General features: G+C 33.5%; 2 protein-coding genes across 2 annotated transcripts; one reads left to right on the forward strand and one right to left on the reverse strand.

The window, feature by feature from the left end:
- Positions 1 to 1179: 1179 nt before the first annotated feature.
- LOC107613831 (epoxide hydrolase 2) lies at positions 1180 to 4780 on the forward strand. Its single transcript, XM_016315997.3, has 4 exons — positions 1180 to 1597; positions 2776 to 3003; positions 3441 to 3685; positions 4392 to 4780. Exons 1-4 carry the CDS (start codon positions 1361 to 1363, stop codon positions 4636 to 4638), a joined length of 957 nt encoding a protein of 318 aa, XP_016171483.1. The 5' UTR covers positions 1180 to 1360; the 3' UTR covers positions 4639 to 4780.
- Positions 4781 to 5174: 394 nt separating this feature from the next.
- Positions 5175 to 10470, reverse strand: LOC107611974 (cation/H(+) antiporter 1). Its single transcript, XM_021109919.2, has 6 exons — positions 10318 to 10470; positions 9691 to 10202; positions 8563 to 9034; positions 7186 to 7674; positions 6234 to 6667; positions 5175 to 5589 (listed from the first exon to the last, which is right to left on the reverse strand). The coding sequence occupies exons 1-6, from the start codon at positions 10468 to 10470 to the stop codon at positions 5307 to 5309; spliced, it is 2343 nt and encodes a 780-aa protein (XP_020965578.2). The 3' UTR covers positions 5175 to 5306.
- Positions 10471 to 16800: the final 6330 nt, after the last annotated feature.

Below are 16800 nucleotides of genomic sequence, written 5' to 3' on the forward strand. Positions count from 1 at the left end.
CTGAATGATGAGCACGGAAATTGGAGAGTATGGTGGTTTGTGTCCACGATAGTTGCTTTTTTACAACGACGCCTCAGAGGAAGAAAAAGAATTGTTGTAAAAGCTATCCAATAAAAGAGTAATTGGTAAACAAATGATATTTTCTTCTAATATACACGGTCTTTTATAGTTGTAAAATGAAAATGAAAGGAATAAAATTTTGTATTTTTATATTAGGAATAGAATTTAATATTTACCTTAATAAAATTATTATTATTATTATTATTATTATTATTATTATTATTATAAATGGTTACCATTAAGGTAACAACTTACTACTAATAAGATCATTGGATAATGAATAATAATTAGAATGGTATTAATATAATTAAAATGATTAAAAATATTTTCGATTGATAATTAATTTAATAATGTATTAAATATTAATTTTATATAATTATAATAAATATATTTTTTAAATTAGTATAATTATGCACTATTCATTAAAATAATTAAAAATATTTTTGATTGATAATTAATAAGTAGTTTAATAATGCATTAAATATTGATTTTATATAATTATAATAAAAATATTTTTTTAAATTAGTATAATTATGTATTATTCATTAAATGCATTTATTTTGGAAGAAAAATGAATTCACGAAAGAATTGATACCTCAATTTTTTTTTTACCAAAGATAGGAGACTCAACCCGCAACCTTTTAATTGAGTATGGGAAGACTATGCCATTTGAGTTATAATTCATTGGTATTGATATTTCAATTTTATTAGTTGAAAAAAATCTAATTTTAATATATTAAGTAGATAGATTTTATAATTTCTCCTTCCACGCCCGTTTCCCTCATTTATTTCCTTTATTATTGTAGCTCATTTTTTTTTCATATTGGAGTGATGAATATGTTGTGCTGAGTTATGTTACTATGATGGTGCTTAACATCAATGTGGGGCAGAATTTACTGACATGCTAAGCTCACAAAACGGACCATACGAATTGCATGAGAAGAAAAATAATAGGAACAAATCGGATGGTCCGATTTGCATAAAGGGAAATTCGAATTTTGGATGTAGCAAATGGGACCGTCCATTTTGTTTTTTTTTCAATGCGGATCGTTCGATTTGTAATGAAGATTTCGAACTGTCCGATTTGTCTTTACCTGATCTCACACCATTGTAAAGCTCACATGCTATCTATATACAGGTCCTACCCAATCCCTTCTCCGTAATAAAAATAAAAAGCGTATGATTGTGTGTGCCCGGCCAAAAAAAAAAAAGTGTTAAAGATTAATAGTAGTTACTCTTCTCTTATGAATTAAAGAATCTTATGCCTCAATTTCAACTACACTGAGGCATCAAGAGAAAGATGGAGGGAATAGAGCACAGAATAGTGGAAGTAAACGGCATCAAGATGCATATAGCAGAAAAAGGAGAAGGCCCTGTGGTGCTGTTCCTCCATGGCTTCCCGGAGCTTTGGTACTCCTGGCGCCACCAGATTCTAGATCTCAGCTCCAAAGGCTACCGCTGCGTCGCTCCCGATCTCCGCGGCTACGGCGACACCGATGCTCCACCTTCCATCACAAGCTACACCAGTTTTCACATTGTGGGTAACATAACAATATCCATGCTTTATAATTAGGGTTATATATAGTTCTATAAAGGTTAAATTAGTATGTTAGTGAATAGTTAAGGTAGTTTTCCAAAAAAAGTAATTAGGTTCATAAATTTGTAATTAAATATCTAAATTTTAAAATTTTTTAATTAGATCCTTACATTAATTTGGAATGTGCAATTAATTTTTTTTTACAGTAAAATTGTTTTTATCCATTTTGCATCACTAGAAAATAGTTAAGTTAAACATTTTTGGATAGATAAGAGTGTGATTCTAAATTTAAGGCTGGTGTAGGGATTTAGTTGAAAACTTTTAAAATATATCTAGACACTCAATTACAAATTTGATAAAATAATAGAGACTAATAAAATAAATTATCTTTTTATAAAAAACAAATATTATATACACTATTTTTTATATACTTTTTACTTTGATGAAAGATAACAAATTTATTTTCTCAATCATGCATATTTTTTATAGAATACCTACTAAAATACAAAATATAAACAAATACATATTACCTAATTTAGTAATGGATTTAATAATTAATTTTTTTTATAGATAATATTTTGTCTTTAATTTCTTACCGTAAAAGATATAGAGAAATGTACACAAAGTAGAACAAACATTAATTATCTTTTACAAGTAAGCTATGAATACTCACATGATACATGAAATTATGAACACTTCACTATTTAAGAAAATAAATTAATAATAGAATAAAACCAACATTTTTAAATTTTCCAAATCCAAAATCGGAATGTTTTTACAAAGTCAAAAAAAAAATTTACTTAAAAACCTATTGAAGAAAGAAAAAAAAATAAAAAGAGAAACTCTTGGGAGCTAGCAATTTTCAGTATTTTTGGTCATGATTTGATCCGTGTAAACACTAAATTGTCTTTAACAAATAAATTTTACTAGCGCGCAAATTCTGAAAAATGTAAGTGCAAACTGTATTGATTTATGTGTGCAAACTCCGGTAAATCTATGTGTAAACTATATGCTTTTTATATGCAAAACTCCTGTAAGTATGAGTGTAAATTATTGCTGAAACATGGCCAAAAATAATAATATTTACCGATTATGTAGCATTGCTCATTAAAAAAAAATCATAAATCTAGCAGTTTAAGGTTATAGCTGAAATATTTGTGTATGAATTGTGATATTAGGTGGGTGACATTATTGCGCTTATAAAATGGCTGGGTGTTGAACAAGTGTTCTTGGTAGCACATGATATGGGTGCCATAATGGGTTGGTACTTTTGCATGTTTCGACCTGAAATTATCAAAGCCTATGTATGCCTTAGCGTCCCCTTTGTCCGAAGGAACTTCAAAGTTCCCACCGTTGACGCCATGCGTGCAATTTATGGAGATGACTATTATATCTGCAGATTTCAGGTTCCACTCTTCTCATCTAAAAGGTTAAACTGGTATAGAAATTTAAAACATTGTATCTCTCAAAAAGCTAAATTATAGATGAAAAGATACCATTATATCGTAGTCTCCTTTATAAGGAATAAAATGCGACGCGTGAGTGATTATATATGTACTAGTGTATTAATATAGTAGTTATTGACATACGTATTGATTTACCCTTTTATTAATCGTACGTATAAATAATAAAAATATAATTAGTTGAGATGACATGTAGCTTAAAATTTAATTAAGAGATAATGTATTTAAGTTTTGAGGGGAAATAATACTGTCATTTTATTTCTGATGATGTCACTTTGCATATGATATTTTTACACTGTATATTATGTTTGCATGATATTTTAATGACTATGTTTCTTAATGTGATCTCACGATCCAAATTTATTTGCTGGTGGCAATAGGAACCAGGAAAAATGGAAGCAGAGATGGGTGAAGTTGGGACTGAGTATGTGTTGAAAAACATCCTCACGACACGCAAGACGGGTCCTCCGATCCTTCCCAAGGGTGAGTTTGGAACTGGCTTCAATCCTGATATGAAAGAAACATTGCCATCTTGGCTCTCACCGCAAGATTTAGCTTATTACGTCTCCAAATTCAAAAGCACAGGCTTCACTGGTGGATTGAATTACTATAGGAATTTCAACTTGTAAGTTCTCTGATCTGCAATATTTTATTCTTCCTGCTTGTTTAAATTTCTTATTATCAATATGAACATCTGATCATTTGATTCCTGAAAAATTGAAATTAAATATACCAACAAATATGTCTCTCAAAGATGTTTCATTAGTTATTAACAGGATAGATCCTAATGACCAATTCCATTTTTTGTTAGCTATTAATTCTATAGTTTTCTGAGTATTAGTTAAAAAAAGTGTAGTTGAAACTTATTTAGCAAAACAATTTTTAAGGACTAGTTTATCAGAATATTAATTTTTTATTAGGAGTAAATTTTTAGTGTCTTAATTAATTTGTTCAAGATCAAATTGGTATGTTTTTTTTTTAAAAAAATTATTGAACTCTATAGTCCTCATCAGCTATCATGAGAAGATAACCAAAGGGATGCAATGAAATTTATGTGAGCCGGAAGTGAGAGCGAGATTTTAAATTTGTAACTGTTAAAGAGAGTTGTCACATGTGATAAAGACTCGCAATATATTTTGAAAAGAAGTGGATTCGAATCTTTTCAATTCTTTTGAAAACTCTTTTTAAATGACCTATAAATCTGTAAGCACTCGTTGAGTCTGAAAGCATGTCCTAATCTTAGTAGGCTTAACCAATAATAACGAATTTATCTAAACTTTTTACCACCAAATAAAACTGTCATGACACTAACTAGCATTTACATTTTGCAGAAATTGGGAGCTTCATGCACCATGGAGTGGAGTGAAGATCAAGGTGCCGGTGAAATACATTGCAGGTGAGTTAGACATGGTATACACCTCACTGGGGATGAAAGATTATGTTCACGGTGGAGGTTTCAAAGAAGATGTGCCAAATTTGGAGGAAGTGATTATTCAAAAGGGTGTTGCTCACTTCAACAATCATGAAACAGCTGAGGAAATCAGTAATCACATTTATGACTTCATAAAAAAGTTTTGAATTGATTTCCCCAAAGAATTTGAATAATCTTCTCCACCTATCTCCTAATTATATTACTCACCTATGCTATTTGGTTAGTAGAATGTTTGTTATAGTATTTTTTTTCTTTTCTATTAAATAGCTGGCCTTTAATTTAATCAAAGCAAGTAAGCCAAGGAATACAATTTAACCTAATACCTACCAGCAAAAGCACTCGACTCATTATTTATCATTGAAAGAAATAAATTAAATCCAGCTCAGCAATGAATGATAATAATGAAATGGTAAATGTAAAATAAATGCATTTAACAGGACAAGTATCTTTGAAAAATTTTTTTCCAGCTATTATAGTTCATCAATGTTTATAAATGCCCATCAAATTGAATGGAACTCTTTTTCACTACCTGGTATGAGAGTTCATGGATTTTTAAGGGGTTTTTTTTTTTTTTTTTTTTTTTTAGTGTTTGTAAGGATAATCTAAATAAAAAACTCATGGACAACTTTGGTAGCGCACACTTAATCAGAGGATCCGAAGATCTGGAAGTCTAAAATTTCTAAATAAGTAGATAAGTTGGTCCTTATTAGTTCTATTCCTCCTACCAAAAAAAATTTCATTTATACACATATGTTCATGAAAAACTAAGTACAAGAATAAGCCTAAGGGTAACTAAATTGTACTTTTAATAACACTAATCACTTATTATGCCTTTCTTGGCATCTCTGTGTTGTTGAACCACTAAAACTGAGCCTTGAATATCAAAATCTGAAGAAGCCAAAATATCACCAACTGTACCAAGTTCAGGACACTCTTCCCAATCACTCATACCAATTGTTAATGAACATTGCCCTCTACCACCCCTTCCTACTATAAACAAAGCGTATAAATCCCCATTCTCTTTTAGACATTCTAATGTTTCTGCTCCATCATGTACAAACTTCTCCACATATCCAATTTGGCCTGAAGTCACATACCTGTTATGTTACATAAATACAAATCCGAATATGAATATTTAAATAAGATACATACATGGTAATTTTATCATGCAATTAGGAGCAAAATATTAAACTAGCCATGGAACAATTATAGTGAATGTGAATGATTTAATTAAACAAAATACATTTTTTAGGGTCACAAGATATACTGTAGCTTTTTGAGAACCAAATTGTTAGTATTATAATGGTTTTTGGGAATCAAAGTGATGATATAATTAACAGTTTAATGACAAATATAGAATTTAAGATAGTAGATTTTAAGCTACATATCATGCATAGTAGGCTATGAAGTATAAACACTTTGTTGAGTTGTCGTAATTAAGTGTCAGACAAATTTTAGATGCAACATTCATCTAACTATCTTAATAAAAAAATGAAAAATATTTCTCCAAACACTTTTGAACACATCCAAATACAATACATGTTGATGTATCTAATCTTATTCTTAGATTATGTTAATTATAATATAAAAGATATCTAAAATGATTTTATAATTAAAAAAACATAGAAACATTAAGAAAAGGTTAATTTATGTCCATATTTTGTGTCGTGTGTTCTTTGTCTGTATCAAGTGCTTCATAGATAGTAAGTAAAATCAAAGTATCTTTTGCATCATAATTTACCTGTTATAGAAATCAACCATGAATGTGTTATCAATCTCATTCACCGTCTCTTCTCCAGTCAGCGACATCAAAATCTCTTTTTCCTCGGATTCTCCACTTTTGATCTGTTCATTTTGTACAGCAGAAGAGGACAGCAAGAATCTAATTATTGTCAGATTGACGCGCGGATGCTTGGAGATTCGTAAGCTCCAAGCAATCGCCTCACGATCATCTGCGCCGCCAAAGAAAAGTGTTGCAACATTTTGTATGTTATCAGATGAAATTAGATTTGAGAAACCAGGGGATCTGGCAAGTCCTCTTTCAATAATCACACCAACAGAACAAGGAGCATGCCTTAGAACTTTCTGGTTTGTAATTCTTATCCCTTCTTTTCCACTCTCCAGTTTTCCATCAATTCGCTGGTGCTTGTGAAAGGGAAGTATAATGATTGATACCTATGTGAACAAAAAGAAAGAAGGTTAACACTATGTTCATACAAAAATAAGCGAAAATGCAAGAACAAAATTATTTGACTGAAATGAAGACAAAGCAGATACTAAAGAAACAAACTAACATGCGGACAATGAAAAAGTTATTAAAGCTCTGACAGACTCAACTATGCTACGTGTACACCAAAATCATTCACCAAATCAATTATTTGTATAGAATACATGTTGAAATACAAAATATACATTGAAAATGAGTTAAATAACACATAGTAGCTGACTTTTTGTATGCACATAGCATTTTTGGCAGGCTTATATCTCTAAAAAAAGAGCAATAATCAAAATAAGAAATAGAAGAGTTTAAAAATGACTATTTAGTTTCATAAGTCGTAGCTGCATGTGTTGATGAGCCAATTGCTAAAAATGTTGTGCCTTTTCGAGTATTGAGTTCAATCAATGTAATAATTCTCCAATCTTATGCGAAACATGAATCAACAATCGATTGAGGGGGAAAAAAGGATTGATACCTGAAGATCTTCTGCATCATTGCAAACATCTTCATAAAGAGTTGGGAAAGAAGACACTGCCCTTCTTTGGTGTACCAAAACCTTTGTGTCTGCAGTGAAAGCATCTAATGCATTATTAATATCCACCACATCATTGCCACCATAGTCTTCGTCGTCGCTAATCTCGGCGGTTTCCTTTTCATGAAACAGCACGTTAGTCTTGATCTTCTTAACAAGCTCTATCAAATGCATCAAATAGGTGGTCGATGGTGTTTGCTTATTGCCATGTAATGCTAGAACTGTGGATAATACTGCAGACACTTGGCGAGGATCGTATACACAAGCCAGAATTCGAAGCTCATCTTCCAAGCTCTGTGGCTCCAATGCAGTATGGTTTGTTACAAACAATCTCTCTTCCCCTCTTGATAGAAAAGCCACAGTTATCCCAGATATGACTGTGTTGAGTACTATTGATACTAGCAACACATTGTAAGCTTCCGGATCAAAAGTCTACAAATATGTAGCAAAGTTAGCATATGGATATTCACATTACAATTTCTGATTAATTCAGTCAAGGACGTCTTTGGGAAGCATGGTTAACTAGCTTTTATAAAATAAAATAAATAAATGACAACCTCTCTTCAAGTATGTTTGGGTGAAAGATTATAATTTGAATTCAACAATAATGTGAGATGTTTTTTTATGGGAATACTCTTACAGCAATATTTTGAAGTTTATGATTATAAGCAGAAAATGATTATTTCATGGTTTAATTAAATTGATCTCAAATATAAAATATTAAATAATATAAACAATTAAACTTTTTTATTTTTTTATGTTTATTTCTCATCAATTTTAGTAACTTCATTATCATAAATATTTTTTAATAAACCATATTAGGTGTACACCAAATCAGCCTCCAAAACTAGCCTTCAGTGTAGAATACACATGAAATACAAAATATATATTAAAAATAAAATAAACTACACATGTATTTATACACAAATACAGGCTGATTTGGCAGCTAATTTTTTATGTGTATATAACATTACAATTCAACCAAAATAAAAAAAAAAATCTTCAATTCACTTACATCTCAACATTTCAAATAGTTGTATACTCGGTTATATGAAGAGACAATTATATAAAGAAGTGGTGAATTAGAGCTACATGTATGCCACAAAATCAGCCAATATATATAGGAATACAAAATCGCCTCACAATGTAAAAAACTTATTATAAACAACACATTCATGTTTATAAGCAAATTTCAAAAAAACTACATAATCAATCTATAATCAAATCAGATTCGTAATAGTAACCGATTTTTCATATTTACTTAAAAGTTGAATATGTGCAGATTTTCCAAACACACCTCAAGAGAAGAATTACACTCACAATAACTTGCTTAGCAGAGGCACCAATAAAGAGAAGATCAGCATAGCCTCTTGTGTTCAACACAAATCCAAGGAAGATTCCTTCACTAGTTGGATACTGAAGGTAACGGCACACAAGAAGAGTGCCACTGAGCTTGCTTCCAATCCCTAACAGGACCAAGATGGCGACATTCGTCAAGCGATTCAAGTTCCAGAAAGCGTTGATAATGTCGCATTGTAACCCTAAGTATCCAAAGTAGACTGGAAGGACAAAATTGTAAATTGAATAGCCGAGTTTATGGAGAAGTGTTCTAGCTGATTTGCCTTCCCTTGGAAATGCAAGGCCTATCAAGAAACAGTTAAGAATACTGTTGAAACCCCAAATTTCTATGACCATGGAACTCACTAGAAGCAAAAACAAGATTAGTAACAGCTCAGGAGCCTTCAGGTACTTTTGGTTTCGGTTTCTCCCATTCAACCAAACGGCTAAGTACCTGTTTGCAAATTAAATGGTACTCCAAAACTTCAGAATGAAATTTCAGTTTTTTAAAAATAATTAAATTAGTCTCTTAATTGATAAATGTGAATTTTATGGTGTTTTTGTTGTGATATCTAAATTGTCTAACTTATTTTTTAAAATAAAAAAATATTTAAAATAAAAAATAAATTATTTAAAATTTATTAAATATTTTTTTTTTAGTAATTTAGACACAATATTAAAAACACCATAGCATTTATCATGGTGAAAACATAATAGTGACATAAAGTGTTAAAGAGTTAGGCTCTTAGCGTAACATTTTTAACAGTATGATGACTTAAAGACTTCAATATATTCAAATATATATTTTAAATTAGTTAATTAGATTTATTTTATTTTTTATACTAATATAAAATTAATTAACAAAAATGATTCTAACTAATCAATTTAAGGTATTTATTTGATTCTTCTAAAATCTTAGTCATGCTACCTCATGTTAACCGCAATTGAATTAGAAGCAAATAATTTTATAAATTTAAGGACTAATTTGATTATTTTTTAAACATTACATGCTATTTTGATAAGCACTCAAAATTTCATAAACCAAATTAGGCATTATATAAAATTCTTTTATTAGCAATTCTGTAAATCTCAGAGAAAAAGAATAAGTACCTATTTATAACAATCACTACGCCAGTGACTGAAATGCAAGCAAAACTATAGAAGAATCTTTTCTTATTGAAATTAACCATTATATTGAAGAACACCAAGCATCCCATCTCTGTGATCACGGCAGCAGACACGGCGATCCGGCCGACGTCGGACGCACCAAACCTCAACTCGGCCGCCAGGCGAATGACCATAGGGGAGCTTGTGTATGATATCACAAGCATGATGATCATACAAAAATATTGCATAGGTGCATTGGATTCTAACTCTTGGTACAAATAAAAAGAGACAGAAATACCAAAGATGGCACCCATTAATCCACCACCACAAGCCACCAAGCATACTAGACGCCAATTCCGCAGCGTGTAATGAATGTTCATCTCTAAACCAAACAAGAACATGAAGAGTATGCGGCAGAAGAAGCTCACAACTTCATAGTAGTTTATTGAACTTGCAGGGAAAAAAGTCTTCTTTATATAATTAATATGTGACATTGGTCCTAGTACCAAACCAGCCTGTGGAATAATTAATAATAATAGAAATGGAAATTAGAAATTAGAAATATTTTGTGTGAGATAGACAAAGAAAATTATATTTTTGCACTAAGTTGATTGGATTATTATTAATTACCAGAATTTGTGCAACAGGACCAGTTTGACCCATTGTTTTTAGCACAACATTGAAGAAGTGTGAGACAACAAGAATGCATGCCACTTGCATCCCCATTGAGCTTAGAGGGTTAACAAGATCAGAATCACAGAACATATTGCCGGTGGCATCCATTGTGCTTTTGTAGAAAGGTTAAAATTCAAACTTCAAAGTTCAGGAAGAATTAATCAAGTGTTGCTATATCAAAATCTTGTATGAATTTTCTGGAATAAAAAAAAACCAAGTTTTTTAAATTTCAGATCCTATATTGTTGGTGGAAGATTGGTGGTACAAAAACATTAGAACATTTTACTTTTTCTTCATTCACTACTATTTATAATTTGTAAAATCGAAGACAATATAATTTAATTTTATCTTATTTTATTGTGCCACGTCGGCATAATCCACATGGCACAATTTTTCATGTGTCTAGTTGCTAAGGCTATATGGGAGGATGAGTTAGTTATGGTAGTTAGCCTTAACAGTTAATTCTGTTATTGTGTATAAATAGGTGCAAAGCTTGTAACTAATGCACATATGAAATATATAATTCATTCAATATCTTCCAAGACAACAATTCTCTGTTCTCTGCCATCTATATTCTGCTACTCTTTGGAAGCTATCAGGATTCAAGTGTCACTTATAAAATGGTAATTTATTTGTTTTCAGATTTTTTATTTTTTATTTTTTGAAAATATGTTTGGCTTATTTTTATGTTTTTTGTTTTTAAAAACCAAAAATAGAAAAAACATGTTTGGTCTGGTCATTTTGAATATGTAATTTTAATTTAAATTAATTTAAATGTAAAAATATCTTAGAATAAAACTAAAAAATCAATTGATTATATTTCATAACATTTTAATGTTTTTAGTGAGTAAGTATTTTAAATTAGAAATTATCTTTTCTGAAATATAAATTTCAAAAATAGTGTGTATGGAAATAATATTACTAGGTATTATTTTAATCAAATTTGTTTAGTTAAAAACTTAAAATTTAAAATTTCAAAGCTAAATTGCAGTAACATATCAATTAAAGAATGGAGTAGTAGTAGTAGAATTCAAAAATAACTTATAAAACAATTAAGCATTTTATAAACATTGTTCTAAATTTGTCCATATATAATATACTTTGTACTAGTTTTTTAAATAATAATCTTTAATAAAAAAATAACCTAAATTATTCTGTTCTATAAACTATTTTAGTGTAAACAAGTCCAAACAAGATGTTACCTGAAGTAAAACATAAAAAAATGTGAATAATTTTTTATTAATCCAATGTCTATGATTTGCACACATTTATTCTACAATAATTTTTTGAATTTCTGCCATTTATTTGATTTGGATAGCATCTGCATTGCTATTCTGATTCAGCCTCAAACCTTCCTCATTTCTTATCAAGTTTTCAATAGAATATTGATCGAACAATTGATCACTTTTATTTTGTCACCTAGTAAAATTAAGTATAGTAGAACAAATATTTAAAGTACTCTTTGTCTTCTAATTGAATAATTTGGCATAAATTTTAAAATTAGAAATCGTGCTTTTTAACACTTTTGAACATCTTTCAATAATTTTTTTTTTGTTAAAAATGGCTATAATTAAATGATTTTTGTCTTCTATATGATTGGCTCCATCATTAAAATGATGTAAGTTATATTTTTTTTTATAATATAAAGCAAAATAATCGAACACATTAAAAAAATACAAGTAAATCCTCATGATTGTCCTTTAGGCTGCGTTTGTTTCTCAGAACAGGATAGGATAAGATACTGAGAACAAGACATAAGAGACAGAGACACAAAACTTTATGTTCTTGTATTCTGTTTGGTGATAAACTAGAACAAATTATGAAAATTCAATTTATTCTCATTTTTTTTTCATTCAAAAAATTTGAGATGAAAAATATAATAATAAAAAATATAATTATAAAAATTTAACAAAAATAATAAAAGAAAAACTAAAAAATAAGTTGTGTCCCTTGTTAGTGTCTCCGTGTCCTTCCTGTCAAGATGGACACAAAATACACTAATTCAGTGTCTCTGGACACATTGTCTCTGTCCATGTCTCTTCTGCCAAGCACGATTTTGTATTTCTGTGTCCCTATCTCAGTAAATAAACGCAACCTTAGATTCACACAATTATTTGATTTGATCATTGAGATCCCAATTTTTCTATAGCAATTTTCCAAATAGAATTTCGGACACCATAGTCATTCTTATTATCGTTTCCGGTGCCGAGTGAGCTTTTGGAGTGCTAATATAGCCATCTTTTGCCACGCTAGACAGTTCTAACAGCTAGGTGGTGTGGATTCATTCTAATTTGACCCCAATTTTTCCCTCCTCAATATACAACCCGAATCCCAAATGTGCAGAGAGCACTTTATCTTGTGTTTTTCATCTTCTCCTCATTCTTCTTCTTCATCTCTTTTTTCTTCTTCGATAATTGATGTTGATGTTAAGAAACTATGATGAGAGGTGGTAGCACTAATGCGGAGAGCTTTGTCCAGTCACGTTTGAGTGGCTAGTCAGCGAGGATGCAGAACTGTGGGAGGGCAGCATGAGTGCCTGAATGGTGTGGTTGTGGCTATTGTCCTGTTTTGAGGTGGACTGGGACAGATTCGAATTCAAACAAACATTTTTTTTGTTGTCCCAATTATAATTTGAGTGAAGAAGTTAATTCTCTGTGTTGATTTGTTAATTGTCCCTTATTTTTTCAATATCTTCTAATTATCGGTTTATTTCAGATAAGTAAAAAGTGGTGGTGTGGATTGTTTGTGTGGGCTGATGTTGGACATGATGAAGATAAAAAACTAAAGAGCAACATGAAAAAAAATTTCCGGCTTCTTTAAATGAAGTTCAGGAAAGAGCAAAGAAGTACATCAACATTGAGGAAAATTTCCGGCTCAGGGAACCGTTCCCATGTGCAAGCCTGCTATATCAAGCTCGGGAGAAGGAGAGGGAGCCTAAAAAGAAGGAGGAACAAAATACAGAGAAGCCTCAAAAGTACCACAATTATACTCCTTTCAGAGTCTCTCTAGTAGATGTCTACAGAAAAATATGTCATACAGAGAAGCTCCCGCGTCCTTGTCCAATCAAGCATAAGATGGCGCGAAGTCGGACAGAATACTATGAGTACCATAAACTTTACGGACACCCCACTAATGAATGTTACGACCTAAAAAATATCCTAGAAAAGCTGGTCAGAGAAGGTCAGTTGGACAGGTACCTATCCAACAGATTGGATGACCAGAGAAAGAGAAGGAGGGACGAAGAGGACGGACGAAAAGAGCGTCCACCTTAGACCCCCCAGAGCGACACGTACACATGATCAATGGGGGACTCACTGGAGGAGGGATATCGAAATCATCATGCAAAAGGAACCTCAAAGAGGTGTACCAAGTCGGGGAGGGAACTAAACTACTCGACTTACCTACCATCTCATTCACTAAAGAAGACGTCGAAGGGGTGACCCTGGGCACGACGATCCCATAGTAATAACAATGATCATCGCAAATGCTAACCTCCATAGAACCCTAATAGACCAAGGCAGTTCAGTTTAAATCTGCTTTTGACAAGCTCGGGTTGGAAGAAAAGGACTTAAAAGTCTACTCAGACAACCTGTTCGGCCTATGGGATGCACCAATAAAACCCCTAGGATACATCCCCCTATACACTACTTTTGGAAAGGGTACAAGATCGAAGACACTGTGCGTAGATTACATCGTTGTCGATGTCAACTCGCCCTACAATGATTTAATAGGTCGGACTACCCTGAACCGACTTGCAGCTATCGTCTCAACGTCCCATCTCTGCATGAAGTTTCCCACACCAGAAGAAATTGCCACCATTTAGGGAGACCAGAGGCTAGCTCAAAAATGTTATAATGAAAGCCTCAATTCAAAAAGTAGCTCGGAAAGCAAGGAAGTCAACACAATTGAACTTGGTAGAGTTTGAATTCGAGAGGAGCTACGCCCCCAACATAGGGGCAAGACGGAAAAAGTACAAATCGGAGACCACCCAAATAAGACAACAAACATAGGGGCTAACCTGGAGGGAAACCTAAAGGAACATCTCATCGACCTCCTAAGAGGAAAGACCGACCTCTTCGCCTGGAAAGCCTTAGACATGCCTAGCATAGATCTCGACCTGATGTCCTATAAACTCACAGTGTACCCGGACTCCCGATCTGTCCAGCAAAAGCATCGGAAGCTCGGGCCAGAAAGGGCACAGGTCGTGGAAGAGCAAGTACAAGCCTTGCTGAAAGCAGGATTCATAAGAGAGGTCAAATATCCATTGTGGCTAGCTAACGTCGTTTTGGTGAAAAAATAAAATGGGAAGTGGAGGATGTGCGTTGATTACACCGACCTCAATAAAGCTTTCTCCAGGGACTCTTATCCTCTTCCCAGCATTGATTCCCTGGTCAACTCAGCCTTAGGCTATCGGTATCTGTTCTTTATGGACGCCTACTCGGGATACAATCAAATCTCGATGTACAAGCCGGATCAAGAAAAGACCTCGTTCATAACTCCAAAGGCCAACTATTGCTACGTAGTAATGCCTTTCAGATTAAAGAGCGCAGGGGCTACATACCAACGACTAATGAAAAGAGTATTTTCCTCTGACTTGGGAAACTCATGGAGGTATACGTAGATGACATGCTCGTCAAAACCAAAGAGGACGCGACATTATTGTTCGACCACTGTGAGGTGTTCTCTACAATAAGGAAGTATGGAATGAGGTTGAACCCCTCCAAATGCACTTTCGCAGTAGAGACTGAAAAGTTTTTGGGATTCATGTTAACCCAAAGAGGCATAGAAGCAAACTCAGACAAATGTCAGGCTATACTAAATATGAAAATCCCGACTTGTGTCAAAGAGGTCCAGCAATTAAATGGAAGGTTAGCAACCTTGTCCAAGTTTCTAGCCGGATCAGCCCTGAAATCACTTCCCTTATACTCAATCCTAAGAAAAGGGAAACAATTCGAATGGACTCCAGAATGCGAGGAAGCCTTCCAGGATTTCAAAGCCTTCCTGGGCCAGCCACCCATACTCGCCCGACCAATAAAAGGAGAAGAACTCATGTTATACCTAGCTATGGCAAGTCAGCCATAGCCTCCGCCCTAGTCCGAGAAGAGGAAAAGGGGCAACAACCTATCTATTTTACCAACAAAGCCTTATAAGGGGCAAAGTTGAACTATCAAAAGATAGAGAATTTCACCTACGCCCTTATCCTCACATATCGAAGACTCCGACCCTACTTTTAGGCTCACACCATTAAAGTCCGCACTAACCAACCAATGAAACATATCTTACAGAAGACATAATTGGCAGGACAGATGCTACAATGGGCAGTAGAGCTGTCCGAGTTTGACCTAAAGTACGAAGCTTGGACAACGATCAAGTCACAATACCTTGCGAACTTCGTCACCGAATACACTGAAAACTCAGGAAATCCATCCACATGGAGCCTATACATAGATCAAACAAAGCCGAGAGTGGAGTAGGAGTCATTCTAGAAAGTGATCAAAGAACTTAGATAGAACTCTCCTTGAGATTTGAGTTCCCTGCCTCCAACAACCAAGCAGAGTACGAGGCCTTACTCGCTGGCTTAAAGCTGGCTAAAGAAGTGGGAGCTGAAAAACTGGTGGTGTTCAGTGATTCGCAGGTAATAACTTCACAAATTAACAGCACCTATCAAGCCAAAGACCCCACTATGAAAAGATACTTGAAAGAAGCTCGAGGACAACTGGCACACTTTTTGGCAAGAGAAATCCGACATATAACCCAAGAATTCTATGCCCCAGCCGATGCCCTCTCCATATTAGCCAGCACCAAGCCAGGGGGCAATAATATGAGTCTTATCTAAGAGACCCTACAAGCATCATCAATATCAAAAGAGGAGGATAACTCGAACCCCGAAGCATTGACCATATCCAACCAGAATTTAGGATGGATGACTCTTATAGTCAACTACCTCAAATTTGATGTCATTCCCAATGACAAAAAGAAGCCAGAAGGCTCATTAAGGAAGCACAAAATTACATATTAGTCCATAATATCCCATACAAAAGAGGGATCTCAACACCCCTCTTGAAATGTGTCCCGACTTCTAACACGAAAGAAGTCTTAGAGGACATACACAGTGGCATCTGCGTCAATCACCTAGGAGCCTGGTCACTAGCCAAAAAGGTGATCCGGGCCGGCTTCTTTTGGCCGACCTTACAAAGGGAAGCAACCGAGTTCGTTAAGAAGTGCCCACCGTGTCAGAAACACACCAACTTCCACGTCGCGCCACCCAAGGAGCTCGTCAGCGTTATCTCGCCATGGCCATTTGCAAAATGGGGTCTCGATTTGCTCGGACCATTTCTGCAAGCTTCGGGACAAGTCAAATACCTTATAGTAAGTATTGACTACTTCACTAAATAGATTGAGGCTAAACCCTTAGCAACCATCACTGCCCAGAAAAGT

Source organism: Arachis ipaensis, chromosome B8 (assembly GCF_059453495.1).
Source record: "Arachis ipaensis isolate K30076 ecotype BB chromosome B8, ASM5945349v1, whole genome shotgun sequence".
Lineage (NCBI taxonomy): Eukaryota > Viridiplantae > Streptophyta > Magnoliopsida > Fabales > Fabaceae > Arachis > Arachis ipaensis.